We start from the raw sequence: 20,154 nt of genomic DNA, 5'->3' as shown, positions 1-20,154 counted from the left end.
AACACATGGTCCATGATAGTTTTCAACCTCTACTTCCTGTTTATAACAGTCATGCTTAACGTCAAGTTCTGGACAAAGCTTATGTTGTCCGGAAGGTTTACAACTTCACGATGCACTTTCAAGAGCTTTACTGGCCTTTCTTTGTTGCTCTCTGACATCCATGTCATACTGTTAGCTTAGCATGTAGCGTAATTCCAACAACTTTCAGCGTAACGACCGATTATGCAACCATGCTCATACACACTTACATCAAAGGGCAAAGAGACTAAAAGTCATATTTTTGGACTTTGGGAGGAAGCCAGAGTACTCAGAGAGAACCCACTCATGCACAGGAAAAACATGCAGACTATGCAGAAATAACCTTGGCTGGGATTTGAACCCAGGACTTTCTTGCGACAAGGCAACAGTCCTACCACTCCTACAGCTGGACTGCAACGCGGCCTGGTTGGTTTCTATTCTGCCTAGTTTGCAGCCCACGTGCCATATAAAAAAAAAAAATAGTATTGATAACTTTTCTTCTTTGTTTTTGAAAATTGAGACAGCTTGTTAATTAAATGAATATAATTTTTATTCTAAATTTCTCAAGAGTAGAAATAATGTTCTTTTTAACTGTAAATGGCCTCTTAATTTTGATCCTTTTGTAGACATGTCCCAACAGTTTTTACCAGGAGATCAGATTATGTGTGCTACAGTTTTGGAAAAGCAATAAAAAGTGTTCTTCAAATGTTTGAAATACTGAAAAATCAAAAGTTTTATTTCGGTAAGGTGGAATTATTTGTTTCGTTACATCACAACGTTGTTGTTTAAAGCTGATTTCTTAAAAAAAACAACTGTGTTGTAGTATTGTAGACTAAAACTCGTGTGCTTTGTGCAGATTGTGCAGCTGCCATCTGGCTGGTCACACTACAGAAGCATCTATTATTTTGGCCATCACTGAAAGCTGCAGGCATTCTGCCCTTTGCTAAATAATAGCAGAACAGTATGAGCTCTTTTGAAATCAGGGCTGATTTTTTTATATTTATCCTGAATTCCTTAACTGCAAGGAAATTATTCATGCTGCAGATGAAAGATAGAAAATCATTGGTTTTATTTACCCTTTTCAGAAACACCACATGCATAAATGGAAACTGCACTCTCTGTATAAAGGCAAAGAACAATGTTCAGCAGTGTCCCACTGCTTGTTTTCTAGTGCACACATGTTTAATGGGATGAAAACTATCTAATACCCCCATCATATCACTGCACATCTGCCTAAGGTCCCAGTAATATAAAAAGATATGAGGCTGTAAGTAAAAAGCATTCAAGCATTTCGTTTCTACACATCAAATACGGTTCCTCAGAGATGCAATACTTACCTTGTGCAGTCATTACTTCTATAAAGACTTACATAAAAGATTCAAAATGCTGCAGCAATCACCAGATAATAAGAAAACACTCTTTTCATCATGCTGGATGCAGGAATTAATTTCTATGTACTCTGAAGAATTCAGCTAATGATGATTTGACCCCTTAGGGGCGGTCATAGGCTAGGTACTGAGTTTTGAACCTTCAGCCCAAATTGTTCAGGTTTTCTAGTGCACACAAGAAAACCTGAATACAACACATTTTCAAAAAAGCCACCTTCCCTTTAATCTACATCAGAAGTATCTCTCTCCTGATGTAAAACCGAAGTTAATGCAAGTATGTTTATCCCACTAAATATGCGCTTTACAAAACATACACATACTTCACAGTAAGACTTTGTTTCACTTGATTAACTAACTTAAAGGAGCAACAAGTAAGAAATTTACTGTACAATCAACCTAAATCCCTAAAGCCACTCTGACAACAACAGCATATACCTATTCTGCGTAAGTAAAAATTCAGCGGGGGTCGGTAGGAAGTGTATTTGGCTGCGTTCCACCGCAGCATAGGCTGTTGTCCCCAATAAATGGGGACAGTCCCCATTTTGGATGACCTGCCCCCGGCAAAAGCTGTCCCCGGTTTAAGGTAGCTGGTCGCGCTGCTGTCAGCGATACACAAATCTGGTTAAATTAATCTCTGTGGGAGAGCTGTTTATTGAACAATAACAATTTACTTTGGCTTCACTCGTTATCTTGAAATTAGCTGCGCAACCTCCTCATCTCTCTTGACTTGGCAACCTGCGCCAAGCGCACTTTCTGAAGGGTTTGTGTGTTGTTCCGATTTCAAACGCTAGGTGCCATTATTACTTTTTGCTCCTCTAAATAAAATTCAAATACTCAAAATTTAAATTAAACAAATCTAAAATTTAAGTGAACTAATTAAACTATTCCAGATATAGTAACATAGGTGATAAGATAAGAAACTGTTTGCTGACATCCTCGTCAAGATGCTCCAACACTTTTCTACTCATGTTTATTCCGTGGAGAAAAGAAAACTGTGATATCCGGACTTATGGCTCAATATGTTTTGATTTAAAGCATAGAAAAGCGTCATTCGCCACCCACTTTGCACATCTCCACACATAATAACATGTCTTTCGTTTAAAGATGAGTTTGCAAAGATGCTAGACATTTATCAGACCCACCATTCTGGTCCTAAATGCAGTGAGTGGGCAGGTCTGTCTCTGATTAAACAGTGAAAAATGGCTATCCTCTGAAAACTCTGATTGCCACTTCCCATACACATGCAGTGGCATAAAAAGAACATTTCTGGAGACTATTTCTCCAAAATCAACAGTTTTCACATGCTTCTCTTTTTCTATTTTTCCTTCTTTTTTTTCTTCTTTTTTTTGATGATGCTCATTTAAAACATTTTCTTGCCTCTCCTCAACTGTCCTCTCAGTCTAACAGATTTCACCCATGGGAAAACAGATTGTTCTCAGCGGAGATGTCAAATCTCTATCAAGTGCTGATATTAATGCAGTATGAAATAGCTTCCAGTGAAACATTTAACCTTTTGTTCAGAATGATCAGCTTCTAATTGCATCCATGATGTATTACACTCTGCCATATGTGCGGAGGTCGTGGCGTAGGGGCACATATGTCATTGAAAAATAAGCCTTGTCAGGCAAGTTGATTGCATGTTTTAAAAATCATTTTAATGCCTCTGCTTGTTGACAGCTCAGATTAAAATTTAAAGTATTTTTTTTTTTTAGAGCAGCTGCAGCCACAGCTTTTTTCTTTCACACATTTGATTTCTTGGGTTTTCAACAAAAACTGAGAGGTAGAATAAAGCGATAAATTCCTTGGCTAAAGGTTTTTGAGTTCAGACCTTCATTATACATCACCGAGCTGTACAGTCTAATCAGGATTCCAGCTGGAGGTGTTGCTGGGCGCCGACCCTGAGAAAAGGCTTTGTCCTCTGCCTCATCATTAGGGAGGCTGGGAGAACAAAAGGAGTGGTGATCTTCTTTGGCTCGTCTAATACGGAGGTAATTTTCTTGGCTCGTCTTAAACAGTATCGTTAATGTAATTACCTTTGTTCAAATAACATTCACAGGGCACATCTTTGGAAACACGACGCAAAACCCACTTTTTAATCAGATATCTGCACTGTTATCAAAAAATAATCTTAATGACCTGTGTTAAATGCCGAATGCTCATTAGCCTCCATATATATGCCGTTTCAACACATCTCTTCAAGTCCAGACGTTAGGGAGATGCCTGAAATCCTTTTCTGCTCTGACTTTCCGTTGGTTTTGGAGAGTCATGCCAAGCTATCACAGTGTTGTTTTGTGTGTGTGAAGTGTTGGTAAATTTGATAGCTAGATGATTCTCTCCAGGAAACCTGCCTGATCTCTAAAACTTATGGATGAAAGATTTATTGAAGAGCTGTGAATAATTCAAGTACACCAATAATGAATATTTCATTTTGGATGGCCTGTGGCCAGTTTCTGTCAAAGTACGGGGTAGTTTTTGATGGGTCTTTGTGTGTTTGCCCAGCATTATTTCTGATTGGAAGAGGATTCCTCCCTAAAACCTCATGTCGGGGGAAATGGTTGCCAATATTTTCTCTTAGAAATTGAACCAGATTGGAGACAAGAGCTCCCTGAACTGCTTGTGTTTAACAGGAGATTTCTAAATATTTTAGCTTCGGGGTTTCTGACAAGTACTTAGAGCTTACATTTTAATGCTCTGATAAAAGAGCAAGTTACCAATGAAATTGCCTCCCACAGGTTTTAAACCAATCAACACAGCTGAAACTTGAACTTTTTTTGAAACTATGTCTGTCAAATTCTAAATCCATTATTCAGTCACTCCAGTTTTTGGATGACTCCCTTGATGTTTTTTACCCATTTCATCTGTTCAGTTGTCACCACATGCTGAAACAAAAGTTAGTATGCGCAACTTTAGCTGTCTCGCTATCTAAAGTATTTGAAAATAGGATAGAGCAAAATTAAAGTACAAAAACTCTCTTATCAAACTTAACGATTTGTGTTGTAAGTTGACTTGGAAACTTAAGGTCTGAAGAAAATCCAGTTTGAATTTCTTTTGCATATGATGATGAGTTCAAATTTTTTAGGATAATACATATTTTTTGAACTTCATGGCAAAGTTTAATACAGCGCAGCAGAGCAATGAGGTATTTTTGGTGTAAAAAAGAAAAAAAAGAAAAAAATCGTCTTGCCGTCTTGAATCTTTAAATTACTTGTGACATTCTTCATAAAAATGGAAGCTCTGGGTCAGTGTTTGTCTTTTATCTCTTGCAAACCCTTTAATTTTTGCACAGTTCATGGATTGGCAAAGTGTCATTGTAGCTGAGTGTATCTAGCAGTAATCTATGTGATGTTAGAGTTTTATTTTCGTTGCCTTCTCATTTATAGGGTTCCTTCAGTTTATATCTTCTCATGGAAATCTCCTTTTTTCTCTCACAGACATGGGACACGGTGCGCAGGGGAAGTTGCAGCTGTAGCAAACAACGGAATTTGTGGTACAGGCGTGGCCTATAACGCAAAAATTGGAGGTGAGTGAGAGCATTTCCTCTTATAAACATAAAGTTGTAGAGAAAAGCCTTAAAACAAGTTCATCTTTTATTGCAGGCACATAACCTCACACAGAGAAATTTAGAAAATTCCACAATTAAATACAAGCACATTTATTCAGTTGGTAAAAAATGCCTGCTAAGAGATTATTGTTTTTAATAAGTCTCCTATGACACACTTTTTGGCACGTCTCCTTTTAAAGCTTCGTACAGTCCTTACTGACCATGCGTTTTTGCAGAATATCTCTAGATTGCTCAGGTTCCTGGGTTCCCTGTTGTGCTGTCTTCTCTTTTGCGTATCCTTTAGGTTCTCTGATGGATTTAGGTCTGGGGACTGAAATGTCTGAAATGTCGTGCTCTTTCAGGCTACATCCGCACAAAGACGAATACCCTATCAGGGGTTATGTTTGCTCATATGCGCACGCACGCCAGTTTGTAGCCAGTTATGTGGACGGAGGTGCCTCTCTGGTCTGGACAGGACCCCCTATCCAACCAAGAAGTCTGTCAGAAGCAGCCAAGCTAATCTGCGTACGGAAAGGGTATCAGATTCCATGATGCATGCACTCTAACAAGGTTTCCACAGCTTTCTACGACAAATGGGCCCACAACATCACCTATCCTTCGCCCACGCTAAATGGAGGACATGAAATGTTTTTCCATAAGTGATATCCTTTGTTTCACCCTAGACCCACCTGCAGTGCTTGTTGCTGCAAAAAGAAAAAGAAAAATCATTTAAAAGAACAAAGTTACATGGATTAGAAACTATTAAGCTAAACATTTATTTTTCTCCTATTGAAGAACGTTTGGTGTATCAGCAGCAAAGTGAGCAGCAAATGAAAGCACATGGATACACGGACTAAAAATAAGCAGTGATAACAGAATAATGACATCTTTAATAATAAAATTACTATCTCTTAAGCAGACCTCCTGAGTTTTACAGGATGCACACATTTAGGTCTTTGATTTACAAAGCTTTACATGTTGTATTTCAAAAAACATTAACCTTTTCCATTTTTGTAAATGAAAAGTTTTTACCAGAGGTCCTTATCATAAAAACAGCAGGATGCAAGAATTATGATTTTCCATTGCAGGATTTCATCAAATTACACAGTGTTTACAAAGTGTGCTTTCTGCTTGCTTGCTGACTGCTTTATGCTCCTTCTTAGCAGTCTAGACAGATGGAGCTGGTGTTTTGTAAGCCACCACAGGATATATAGTTATTTAAAACTAAAATCTGTTTATCCCAGTCTGGTCCTCTTCATGACATGCTTCTGTTTGCCTCTTGTTGCCAAAATATCTATAAACCGAGCAGTTGTTTAGGTTATTATTACTTTCTTTAGGAAATACTAATTTAAAATCTCATTTACAAGGGTGACCTGGACAGGAGATGTTGTATTAAAAAGGCTTCTTCCTTGCCACCAAACTACTGCTTTGAATGGAAATAGTGTCTAATTGTTGCAATGGAGATTTGCTGACTCCAAGATGCTTTGCTGGAGTTCTCCAACAGTGAGCTTTGGAGAGTTTTCACTTCCCTTACGATCCTGCTTACTGTGCATGGTGGCATTATAAACTTGGGTCTTTACCCAGCTTTGTTTGTCCCAGTCCCAGTTGTTTTAAACTTTTTAATTATTGCCATAAATAGCAACAAGTTTTGGCAAGTAACTATTTTCTTACAGCCATTTCCCAACTCATAAAAATAAACACCCTGTTGACTCACTAAATGGTATATTATTTTGTTTTTTTTTCTGACTGTTAAACATGGCTAAAAGAAATGTGTCCCTGTTTAATGTGACATTTTTGTCACAAATTACTAACTAAAACTGATCAAATAATAAAAAAAAGTTAGGTATTAACCAAATCTCCTTCAGGTAGATTTATACTATTCTATACTATTTTAGGAATTGTGCCAATAAATGTGGCTCTGGTATATCTCTTCTTCTTTTCTCACTGCATAAATGCATCCATATTGTAATTTTTTACCCTTTTTCGGTCTGAGATTATGCTAATGCAATAGAAGGGAAATATATTTATGGCTCTTTACACATCTTCACCATGGCTGCCACTAAGCATGTTAGGCACTGCATTTAATAGGCAGAAGTAACAACTAAATTATTATATTAAACAAGGTTGATATTATTTAATTAGAAATGATATGCACAATAAAGCATTAATTTACTGAGATGCTGATTTCTTGGCTGGGATCTAAAACTTTATTCATAAGCACAGTTATACAGCAGGTCTCTCTTCACATTTTATTAATGACAGTGGTAGCTTTTATAGCCGGTATCTTTAATGTGGCTTTACGCGCCATAGGCAGCTGGGTACTGACTGGGTGATTGTATTTTTCAGCAGTTGAAGTGTGACTGCAACACAGAGCGAGGCTGTAGGATGCAATGAATATTGCTTAAACCATTACCACTGAGAGGCCCAGCGACTCACGAGCTGCTGCAGTTGTTTGTTGGCTAAATAGATCACAACTTCACTGATGCTGAAAATAAAAGTCTCAGTCTAATGAGTTTTTGCAACAAATACCCTCTGCCTGATTGTATTTGTTCATCACCCAACTTGTGTTTCATTTTTTACAGATTCAGTTTCATCACATGTATGTAAATTCAATTCAATTCAATTCAATTTTATTTATATAGCGCCAAATCATGAAACATGTCATCTCAAGGCACTTTACAAAGTCAAGTTCAATCATATTATACAGATTGGGTCAGATTATACAGATTGGTCAAAAATTTCCTATATAAGGAAACCAGTTGATTGCATCAAAGTCCCGACAAGCAGCATTCACTCCTGGGGAACCGTAGAGCCACAGGAAGAGTCATCTGCATTGTACATGGCTTTGCTGCAATCCCTCATACTGAGCAAGCATGAAGCGACAGTGGGAAGAAAAACCACCCATTAACGGGAAAAAAAACCTCCGGCAGAACCGGGCTCAGTATGAACGGTCATCTGCCTCGACCGACTGGGGTTACAGAAGACAGAACAGAGACACAACAAGAGAAACAAAAAAGCACAGAAGCACACATTGATCTAGTAATCTGTTCTACATTAGATGGTAGTAGCAGGTGAGTCGTCTTCTCTGGATGATGTCAAAGTTAACAGAACGCCAGACCAGGTGTACCTACTATGAAGAGAAAAGAGAGAGAACAGAAAGTTAAAGCAGAAATGACAACACATAATGCATAATTGAAGAACAGTAGAACTCAATATAGTGAGAAAATTAGATCCTGATATACTCCAGTAACCTAAGCCTATAGCAGTAAAACTATAAAGGTAGCTGAGAGTAACATGAGTCACTAGTTATAATTTTTGTCAAAAAGAAAAGTTTTAAGCCTAGTCTTAAAAGTAGACAGGGTGTCTGCCTCACGGACCAAAACTGGGAGTTGGTTCCACAGGAGAGGAGCCTGATAGCTAAAGGATCTGCCTCCCATTCTACTTTTAGAGACTCTAGGAACCACCAGCAGACCAGCAGTCTGAGAGCGAAGTGCTCTGTTAGGAACATACGGGGTAATCAGAGCTCTGATATATGATGGAGCTTGATTATTAAGGGCTTTATACGTTAGAAGAAGAATTTTAAATTCTATTCTTGATTTAACAGGAAGCCAATGAACGGAAGCTAAAATTGGAGAAATATGATCCCTCTTGTTGATTTTCATCAGAACTCTTGCTGCAGCATTTTGGATCAGCTGAAGGCTTTGAACTGCATTTTGTGGACTTCCTGATAGTAAAGAATTACAATAGTCCAGCCTTGAAGTAACAAATGCATGGACCAGTTTTTCAGCATCACTCCTGGACAGAATGTTTCTAATTTTGGCGATATTCCGGAGGTGAAAAAAGGAAACTCTGGAAACCTGTTTAATATGGGATTTAAATGACATGTCTTGGTCAAAAATAACACCAAGATTTTTTACTTTATTACCAGAGGCCAGGTTAATGCCACCCAGATTAAGTGATTGGTTAAGAAGTTTATTTTTTGAGGACTCTGGCCCAAAGATTAAAACTTCGGTCTTGTCAGAATTTAGATGCAGGAAATTTAAAGTCATCCAGCTTTTGATGTCATCAAGACATGACTGCAGTCGAAGTAATTGATTGGATTCATCAGGATTTATGGATAAATATAGCTGAGTATCATCAGCATAACAGTGGAAATTAATCCCATGCTGTCTGATAATTTTGCCAATCGGAAGCATATATATAGTAAAGAGAATTGGTCCAAGGACTGAACCCTGTGGTACTCCACAGGTGACCCTAGAGTTTGAGGAAGATTTATTATTAACATGAACAAATTGGAATCTGTCTGACAGATAAGATTTAAACCAGCCTAATGCTTTTCCCTTAATCCCTACAGTATGTTCAAGTCTTTGTAGGAGAATATTGTGATCAACTGTATCAAACGCAGCACTGAGATCTAACAGGACAAGTATAGACACAAGTCCATTATCTGAGGCCATGAGAATATCATTAGTGACCTTCACCAGAGCTGTTTCAGTGCTATGATGAGCTCTGAAGCCTGACTGAAACTCCTCAAGTAGGTCATTACTTTGTAAATGTTCACAAAGTTGATTAGCAACTACTTTCTCAAGAATTTTAGATAAGAAAAGAAGATTAGATATAGGTCTGTAATTTACTAACTCATCTTGATCAAGAGAAGGTTTCTTAAGTAAAGGTTTAATAACAGCTACTTTCAAAACCTGTGGTACATATCCATTTACTAAGGATAGATTAATCATGTCTAAAATAGTGCCACTGATCAAAGGGAATATCTCCTTAAACAACTTGGTTGGGATTGGGTCTAACATACAGGTAGAAGGTTTAGATAAAGCTAAAATTTTAGATAGCTCAGAAAGCTCTACTGCTTCTAAACAGTTCAAACACTGCGCAGATTCTAAAGATTCCTCCAATGCTGCCTCACTTACTGAGGACGAGGTAATCATGTTTGGGAGGATGCCAATTATTTTATTTTTAATGGCATCAATTTTATTCATGAAAAATCCCATAAAATCATTACTACTAAGAGCTAAGGGAATGGATGGATCAACAGAGCTGTGGCTCTGGGTAAGTTTGGCAACTGTACTGAAGAGAAATCTAGGATTATTTTTATTCTCTTCAATTAATGATGAAAAATATGCTACTCTAATTCTGCGGAGGGTCTTGTTATACAACAATAGTCTGTCCCTCCAGATTAAGTAGGATTCCTCTTGGTGTGTAGAGCGCCATTTTCTCTCCAATTTCCTAACATTGTGCTTCAAGGAACGCAGCTCTGAATTAAACCAAGGAGCCAGCTTCCTGTGAATAATCACCTTCTTTTTCAAGGGAGCTACATTGTCTAATGCAGAACGCAATGAGGAAGTCACATTGTTAGCAAAGGTATCGATTTGTGAATGGGAAGAAACAGCAATGCTGCCATCTACAGGGCATTTCTGCAATACTGAGGATATTAAGAAGGGGACAGACTCTTTAAGTTTTGATACAGGGTATGTAAACCCATTGTTTATATGTTATGGTATGATAGAGCAAGGAATCTGAGCTTAATCTGTCACACCTCAGACTGAGAGTCAGCCCACTTAACAATACTGTGAAGAAGTATTTGCCCCCTTTACAAATTTCTTCAGTTTTTGCTTTATGTCACAGTCAAAACCATCAGATTATTAAACTATTTTTGATACCAGAAAAATATATACCAAATCACTGAAAGTCTAATTTACCTTAGTTAAATAAGCAAAACCCTGGAAATGTTCTTTTATCATTCATTATATAACGGCAAACTTGAAGTATCACTAAGAATTTTGTACCAACACACGTCTATTTGGAGTAAAACTATATTTTTAAATAGGGCTGCCATCTTGGCATCCTGTCACTCAAATCACATGATAATATTCATAACGGCCTAGCTCCGTCACCAGGCTAGGCCCCCTTCAAAGAGTTCAAAGAGCACGTGTTCTTTTTCTCTTTTTTAAAAATGTGCTGTTTTGGTAAAAAGTTGGTTGAATAAAGGGTTGAGTTTGAATTCACCACCTGTGTGTTCTGTATCTAAAAATAGGTAATTAAGCAACAGCATAAAATGGCCAGGGCTGCACTTAAATTCTTTTGAGAATTATCGATATCGATCAATATGATTTCTATAACAGTACGGATATTTTCTTGACATGCTTTTTTTCTATATTGTCCAGCTCACGGTATGCGTGCAGTACGCCTAAGTATGTGGGAGCCTTTCACTCCCCAGATTCATCAGTCATTTGAAGACATTTCTGCCCTTTTGCACACATAATTTACTGACTTTGTGAAATTAACACTTAGTACTTGCAGTATGATGGGAAGGTGTGTGTACACTCTCTTTAGCCCGAGTTCCACCGGCTTTCTCCGGCTCTACTCATTGGCAGGGTCAATCTGAGCGGACTCAAGAGCAGTTTTGAGTGAACACACTGCTTTTCAGTGATTGGCTGAGGGGCGAGCAGAAATGAGAAGGCTTTTTTTTCCAAGGAAGTCCAGAAAAACTGAAGAGCGAAGACATTGATATTAGGGACCAATAAGAAATTAAGGACCACTGTGAATGGACCATGAACAAACCATGAACCACGCCTAAAAGAAAAGAGAAAGGACACTTCAGCTTTCTATACCCAGACACGGCATATCAGATCCGTGGACATACCAAGCCTTTCTGTCATTTTACTGGTGAAGATTCTCAGTCATCCAGGTCATGGTCATTTCTGTCATTTTACACAGACTGAAGGCTGATAAATCCTGTCTTCCTTTCAGACTGAAAACAGCCGGGAGGACCAGCGGGGTACTTTCGCAGGGGTGCCCACTGAAAGCGCTTGTAGCCGGGAATCGCCTGAAAGCTGACATAGCCGCCCTCAGCGGGGGGTCAGGGTGAAGTCAAACCTATAAAAATGATGTCCCTGCAATTAAACATCTCTTGCGCTGTTAACATGTTCTCATCACTCCTGCCGTGGCTGAGGCAAAAAAAATCTCAACAAGACGTAGATTTTAACTCCGTGACACAAACTTTGGAACAAGTTTAAAGAGCTCGACTCCAGAAATTCCTGGAAGAGAATGCCATCCGGCTGTCGGTTAAACTATTAAACTCAATCGCACTATGGGTATCCAACAGAACAATTATCCAAAGCACACCAAGAAGTCTACCACAAAGGAGAAGAAAGAATATTTTAGAATAGTTTATGGTCAAACCCTCCAATGTGGCTGAACTTACAAAAAGTGGGCCAAAGATTTCCCCCACAGCTGTGTTGAAAACAGTAATTGCAAATGTGTGATGGTAGTTATTGCTTTCAAAGGTGGCATAATCAGTTATTAGCTTTGGGAGCAATTACTTTTTCACAGAAGGCCAGGTTGATTTAAATGCATTTTCCTCCCTTACAGATAAAATCATAATTTCAAAACTATATTTTGCTTTTATTCAGGTTATCTAGGCATGACTTTAAAGTGGGTTTGGTGATCCCAAACATTTATGGGGGACCAAAAACAACACTGTATTTAAAGTGTTTGGCTCAAACCTCTACCTTTCTTTTATTTATTAGATAAAAAGCTAATTCAATTTTAGCAAAGAGTTTAGCCGAGTTCCTCACAGATCAGAATAGTGTCTTAAATTCTGGTTGATGCCAAGAAAAATGACTTCACAATGCAGCGGACATCTGGCTGTAAATCACCTGCCCAAGAAGCTGCTCGAGCTCTCAGCACAGCCGCTTATTCAAAACGCAATAAACCTGCCAGCGTGGAATGATCTGTATTAAGAGAGATGATATGTCAATCACAAATTAAGCATTTGTCTTTGTTTGCTTTGTTTCCTGAACATTTTTATACTTGATGGAGTATTCCGAGGAGGCTTTTAGTAACTTTTGTCATGAAGCAATCTGTCACTGCCGAAATGGCAGCCAACAAGACTCAGTGGAGCCTGTGCAGCTCTGAGCAATCCCGCTCACAGATGTTACTCATAACTCCCCTTCTTTGTCTTAATTACCATTCATCTCCCGACAGAACCACACATTGGCCCTGATCTCATAAATAACTCCTCAGTGAATCTGTTCACGTCATGGGGGTCAGTGGATTGTTTATAAACAGCTGTGATTTCCTCCCAGATGCTTATGTCCTGCGTTTGGGTTGGGTTTTGAATATGAGAGAGAGAAGCAATTGGGTTTGACCGAAGGATTAAGATGTGTTTGTGTGTGTCCTTAAGAAGTAATGATGATTAGTGATCTGGGCTGAAAAATGTACAGTTGACCCTACTTGACTTCCTTTGCATCTACTTCCTACCTTGTTTACCTTGTGTCTGCACACACACACACACACACACACACAGACACACTTGCTGCATCCCCTTCTCTCCGTAACTCCCTGTAGCTGCAAAGAGATCGCCCAGCAGCGTCTGGAGACGGCGTTGTAAAACCGCAGGACGTTGATGGGAATTGTTGCGACAGTAATCATCGTTTCTGCTGCCGTAACACTCTCGCATTACGATCGCAAAGCAAACAATGCACGTTATGCTACCCATCTATGTTTCTTACATACTCGCTGGTGTTCAAGCTCACGCTACACCGATTTACCAGCGGAGTAATCGCTGCCTTGTCTGCCTCCCCCACCAGCTTACTTTGTCTAAAAAGTCTTAATGTGACCGTCGTCACTCATAATGTTGCCTATGATGTTCACGGGCCCCCGGCCAGTAATGGACCTTATTTCAGGGTGGTGCATTTCATGGCTTTCTACAGCTGTTAATGTTCAGAGGAGTGATCTGAGGCTGGGAACTTCAAAGGCGCAGACCGTGTTGCGTTCAGGTATGATGAAAAGTGACGTTTAGTGCTACCCTGTGGACATGTTGGTCTCTTGGAGGTTCGGCCCATTTCTCTGTGAGCCAGGGGTGTCCAAACTTTTCAGCACATGGGACAAAATTATCAAGTCAAAAGCACCCGAGGGCCAAAAGATGAATAAAAAACCAAACAATTATGTTGTAAAAAAAAAAATTACCTCTATAAAATGTAATCGTTTTAAATAAACAAAATGAGTCAGATTTTCTGTAGGAAAGGGTTGTGTAAATCATTGTAGATCGGAAGGTCATATGCCTTATTAAGGCATATGACCGGGGGGGTCGTGGCCGAGTGGTTAGAGCAGCGCGTTTGCACTCAGAGAAGGATGCAAGTACCCGGTTCGATCCCCAGTGCCGGCACTCTGGGTCCCTGAGCAAGACCCTTAACCCCTGACTGCTCCCCAGGCGCCGCACAGTGGCAGCCCACTGCTCCCCTAGGGGATGGGTTAAGATGCAGAAGTGAATTTCTCCTTTGTGAGATCAATAAAGTTCAATTATTATTATTATTAAATGGTCAATCCACTTGCAAATGATTTTAGGCTCAGTTGAAAAGAAAATAAATTTTCTTTTGGTCTAGCAATATAAGAACAAGACTTGGGTCAGTATTTCCTTGAAAACACTTGCATTATTTAGTGAGTTTTGATAAATAAATTTAAAGCAGATTGTATTGCACCATAGTCTGCATATGAGTAAAAGTCATTGGATAGTTGTCCTATTTACTAAGAACTTAAAGAGAATGTAAAAACCTGGTCCATAAAAGACAAATGCTTCATGTTGTACCTAACATTTTGAATTGGAAGATTTTACCTTGTCTAATAATTTTGGCATAATTCAAAATTAAAAGTTCCCATCTGCAATAGCCACCTATGCTGGTGGGGCAAATCTTTCTTGAAATGCTGTTGGGGGGGCACACAAAATCTGTACAAGGGCCGCAAATGGCCCCAGGGCTGCACTTTGGATATGCCTGCTGTAAGTGGGTTTTTTTGTCAGTGGTTTATCAGATTTGTCAATTTATCTCCCTGCATCCCTGTATCTTCTGTAAGGGGGGAGAAACAGCGTTCCTTGGTTTAACAAACAGCTGGATTGTTGTTTATGAGAGTAAAAATCAGTTTGTGTTCCTCAGAGCAGCATCTGTGAGTAAAGCTTTGTGCCCAGAATCCTTAAAAGCTCAGCCGTTTAATTTCTTTTGTCTGCTGTTATTGGAAGAAATTTTCAAATTTTCCATGTCAAATCTTAGAGTTTTTAAAGCTGACACAAGCAGGTTCAAAACAAATCAGAAATGTATTTAAAAACATACAAGAACAGCATTGAAATATTAATTCTAGAATTCCTGCAATGAGCATTTATATATTATTTATGTTAGAAGCAGAGGGGAAAATATGCCTCATGTGTGAGAAACCAGTTAATATAAATACAGGTTTTTTTAATGTTTTGAAATAAATACAAATATTGTAGAGTCGACATTACAAACTGTTTACAGCATCTTGTATTAGCAATTTGCACATTTAGGATAGCTAGCATTTTTCAGCACGTTTTATGATAGAGGTTGTAAATTCAAAAGTATGAAACAGAGCAACTGTTTCTACTCTATTGAAAACTTCCTGATACAGAGTTCTCTAATAATGCTCTTGAAAATGTAGTTTAGGGGTGTTTGTTTTTCTTTTTCACATGTCCCGTTGTGGCATTCCAGACATACCATATGGAGAAGGTGGTTGCCCACATGCGAATGGCCAGGTTTCCTCTACAATAAATGTACCTCAAGACAGTATCCTAGTGACATGACTGACTTTATTAAACTCCGGATCAAAGTAGGCTGGCCACATTGATGTAATAGTGACCTTTGTTTGTATGACCTTCAGCCATTTGAATTATTTGTGTTGGAGCATGGGTGTGTGTGTATGTGTCTTGGGAGGTGGGTGAGGGATGTGTGGAAATAAAGTGAAGTAAAGTGCTTTATTTGTCATATATACAAGGTACATACAACAAAATTAATAAGTGTGTTTGTGTTGAGTTGGTGTTTGTGAGTGAGCTTGTCATCTGGATGTACACAGTTGTAAGGGTGGTGAGAATACAGTTGTAAGGGTGGTGAGAATGGTGGAAGACCCGTCACACACAACACAAATCACTCAGCAAAGAATGGGTGGACCAAGCTTCAGAAGGCCGCAACAATCTCTGGCAGACAGACACAAGGCATTACCCTAGGTCATTAGTGAAGGAAGAAGCAGCAGCCCCTAGGCCAAGAAGGCATAGGGTGAGACGTAGGGTACCCTACGTCTGAATTCCCTAAAAAGTTACAGGACTTTATAGATTAATAATGGCATTTTCTCAATTAACAATATATTGATTCACTGATGAAAAGTGCAAATATGTTTAAGTACAACCAGAAAACAATGCAAATCAAGTCCACACTACTATTTGCAATTGCTCCCCCATCTAGTAAAAATTCTTGATTATTGGTGTACCTAGGAACTGCCTGTATTCCTAGGTACAGCCTGCCGTTATCATTATTGACATTTTTCAGCTTCTAATAAATTACTGAAATTGTTTTGTTATCCAGAACTAATACTTTTACACTGGCACAAGTGTTTAGGATTTTTTGTTTTTCCTGTTGTGGTCTTCCTGCACCATATGACATGTTTGCTCTTTCTATTTCAATTTATGCCGCTGATACTACTTCGTTGTTTTCCTTAGATTTTCATGGTTCCTCACTTGTCTGCACATATTTGCTGTAATACTGTAACCCTTTATTCACAGCTTCTCCACTTTAACAACCTTACCTGTGACGCATTTTCTGTTTATTTCACAGGAGTTCGTATGTTGGATGGGGAGGTGACAGACGTGGTGGAGGCTCACTCTCTAAGCCTTAACCCTCAGCACATCCACATTTACAGTGCCAGCTGGGGCCCGGAGGATGACGGCAAGTCACTGGATGGCCCCGCCAAACTGGCCAAGGAAGCTTTTCTTCAAGGAATAACCAAGGTTGGTTAGAACATAAACTGTAAAAGTGTACAACTCTGTTCCTAAAAAAGCTGGAACATTTTAGATTTAATGCCAGCTAAACATTTTACAAGAAATCTGAAATGGTATCAACTAAACTGGTTTTAGTTCGGATGGTACACCTGGTAAAATATCTCAAAATGAACTTTAAGTCATGTGACAAAGGGGTAAGTAACATTTTTGGCAATAAAGGTTTAATCATTCAAATGAAGAAACGTTTGAAACATGGAATAGCAAGGAATGTAATAAGTTCTTATCCAATAAAAGATTCAGAGAATTGATTGTTTCCAGTCTTCAGGCTCTTACGCAGCATTACATCAGATTTTGACAGTATTCTGTCGATGAAATCACTGCATGCTTTAACGAACACTTCTGAAAACCGCTGTCAGTGAACATATATTTTTGCTGCATCCACAAATGCAAGTAAAAGCTCTACCATAAAAAGATACAGGAATCCTATAAGGTTGCTAACAACCTTGTTTTACAAGAGTTTGGATGCAAAGCTGGCTTACCTGCAATGAAAAGCTGCTGCACACTAAAACCTCTTAGTTTATAATGGAAGAGTTATATGAGAAAGAGTGTTGCAGACTGCCAAGCATCTGAAATGCTTAAAAACGTCATATTCCAGCCCCGCTTGGAAGGGGATGAGAGGACATACCATGAAAGGCTGATAGAAAACCAGTGCTTATGTATTCATACAGACTTCTTCCACAATCTTAAAATGTATGGAAGACTCTGGCATTTCTTTAAATTGTTCACTAGGTCTGAAAAAGTAAGTGAAAAGAAAACTAAACTACACTGTGTGCATGAGAAATAGCCACATTTCTATAAATGGATTGCTCTAAACTGAGTTTTTTTATGCATATACGATGCACATAGCTGCCATAATGCCAGTTTTTGCTTCGTCTACCAGGTCTTGAATTCTTTTAAGCAATTTAGCATGCTTTTCTCGAGGTTATGAAAAACAGGGTGTGCTAAGAGTTAATTCATAAAGGAACCATCAACATCTGTCTGTCTGTCTTTTACTGTTTTATTATCCCTCTATCCATGCACTTATCCATTCTGCCATCTGTCCTTCTGTACATGCTATGGTTTTAGTAGTTTTCACATTTAAAGCCTGATACCTTGAGAATTCAAAACAAACATTTGTATAAAAACGAAGTAAAATAACTTAAACACATTTACACAATTGGTCAATGTCAACTGTTTTAAGTTTTGGTAACACTTTATTTGAAAGGGTGTGCATAAAACTGACATTACATACATACATACATATATACATACATACATACATACATACATACATACTTCAAATGTGCTGGCATCTGATATCTTACGTTCTCGCTCCTCTGCCTCGAGTCCAAAGCTTTCTTCATCGTCCTCATCTTCGCTTAACTTCAGCTGGAATTTAGGAATGTTCTCTGAAGTCCACAGACGCCATATTTTCCACTTCATCACTCCTGAATCAGAATCAGAGAATCAAGTGTATTGATTCTCTGATTCTGAATCAGAGAATCCTGATTCAGAGTAGCAAGACCGGCGTTGGAATCCTGGCGAACATGTGCTCCCACAGTGCTGACTGCGCTGTCATTTAGCTCTTGGGCGAACCATTCAGCTTGGTCCATCTTCACCAGACACAGAAACTGTTTCTTTATCAAAACAGTGTTAAGTAGCTGCATAAGTAGCCATGTGTTTTTTTTTCAATTACGCAGCTTATTGGATGACACCCATAACAAAAGCCTGCGCGGAGCCACACCAAGGCGGTATACAAATGAGCTGTGGGTTTCCTCTCCCCGACATGCAGATGGGGGCCAGCTGGATTTTAACCTGAAAACAGGCTAAGTTTAAACACAAAGCCTAAAACCTCTGAAATAGTCATTTAAAGCATTGAGTGGCTTCTTCATAATGTCACTAGAACATTTTGCAATTCAACAAAACAATCACTATTTTCTCATAAATGGAAGGTTTTTCTGTTTTCTTTGTTCGTGCTCTGCCCGCCTGCTCCTGCTTTTCCTATGGGAATTTGTGGGAATTTGTGTTTGGAAAAATATGAGACTGTACAATGGAAAAGAATCTGTTGAAAACCTGTTTCTTGTGCTGTAGATGGCATATCCAAATAAGACAAAAGGGAAGAGTACTACTTGTATTTTAAAAAAAAACTACAGCAACAAGAAACTCCAATTTAAGATAAAATATTCATTAATCTTTTCAAATCAACATACAGAAGCAGTTAGCACCCTTAAACCACATGCCTTTATTATAGAAGAACAAAGTAACCTACGAGTGGTAGAATGTGTAGACAATGTTATAATTGTGGCCCCCGCTTCAAAGAACAATAATGCCTGTCACTTCTGTAGACTTCTTAAACAAATCACAAGCAAGAGGCAATTAAGTCTTACATGAGGGATAGTTGTAGCACAATGCCCTAATACTACACAGAACAAAGAAAAGACAAGCTATGAACACAAGTTACAGTTAAGTTAGCAAGCCGCTCACATTAATCACCACTCCCACTCACTGACAGTTTGGCCGGGCTTTAACAGCAGGTGTGACAGTCAGCTGCCATTCTGGATTGAAGGGTCAGCACTACAATCCCAGTCAGCCACAACCAAAGATGAGCTGAATGGAGGGAGCCAATCCCCAAACACCCCCTTAAAACAGCTTCATTTGCATAGTGCAAGACAGAATTACTCACAGTTGGGAGGCAAAGACAGCAGCAGCACAGGGCGGTGACATCCAACAATTGGTCTTCTTAGCTCTCAAACATGTGCTGAGGGGCTGTTAAAATGGGAGGTGATGTAACACAGTAGTAAACATGCTCTGGGAGGCTCAGGAGGAATTCACGCATAAAACTTTAATTGTTATAAATAAACTTCTGTAGTAGAAACATCCACAGATGTTTCATCATATTGCAGGAAGCCGATTGGCTTGCAGACCCTTGCATTCTGTTCTTATTCATTTTTAACATGGCTTCCCACCTTTCTTGTCTTAATATCCTTGAAGCTCAGTTATTGATATGTATTTCAAACCCTCTACCTTTGCTGTCTGTAAAAAATAGTTTATTGAGATGAGTCTGGAGGTTGTTAAGCATTGGGTTAGCGTAACTAGTGATAAGCAATAAGATTATGATTGTTTAAATATGTAAAAAGTAGTTCCACACCAAAATCAGCAGATTCCTCATCCAAACACCTCTTGAATTTTTACATTTTTTGTAATAGACCAACAGAAAGTAGCAGATACAAGGGGTTAAAAGAAAAAGAAGTCATGGCTTTAAGAATTTGTACAACTCTTCGTTTGGCTTTTCCCTCTCAGAGGTTGCTGCAGGGAGGCATCTGTCTCCATCTGACCCTAGCTTTTGCATCCTCTTCTCTCACACCAACTACCTTCAT

The 20,154-nt window shown here is 38.8% G+C and overlaps 1 protein-coding gene across 2 annotated transcripts in view; it reads left to right on the top strand.

Annotated features, from left to right (window-relative positions):
* Nucleotides 1-20,154, top strand: part of furinb (furin (paired basic amino acid cleaving enzyme) b) — a 182,075-nt gene that overhangs the window by 122,664 nt on the left and 39,257 nt on the right. For both annotated transcript variants that reach the window (XM_012853286.3, XM_021311003.2), the window contains exons 7-8: nt 4,838-4,926; nt 16,575-16,747. In XM_012853286.3, the coding sequence (XP_012708740.2) occupies nt 4,838-4,926; nt 16,575-16,747 (262 nt within the window). The remainder of the gene's footprint in view (nt 1-4,837; nt 4,927-16,574; nt 16,748-20,154) is intronic.

Source organism: Fundulus heteroclitus, chromosome 2, assembly GCF_011125445.2.
Source record: "Fundulus heteroclitus isolate FHET01 chromosome 2, MU-UCD_Fhet_4.1, whole genome shotgun sequence".
Lineage (NCBI taxonomy): Eukaryota > Metazoa > Chordata > Actinopteri > Cyprinodontiformes > Fundulidae > Fundulus > Fundulus heteroclitus.
Note: the sequence above shows the minus strand (reverse complement) of the source record. Positions and strands in the feature narration are given on the sequence as shown.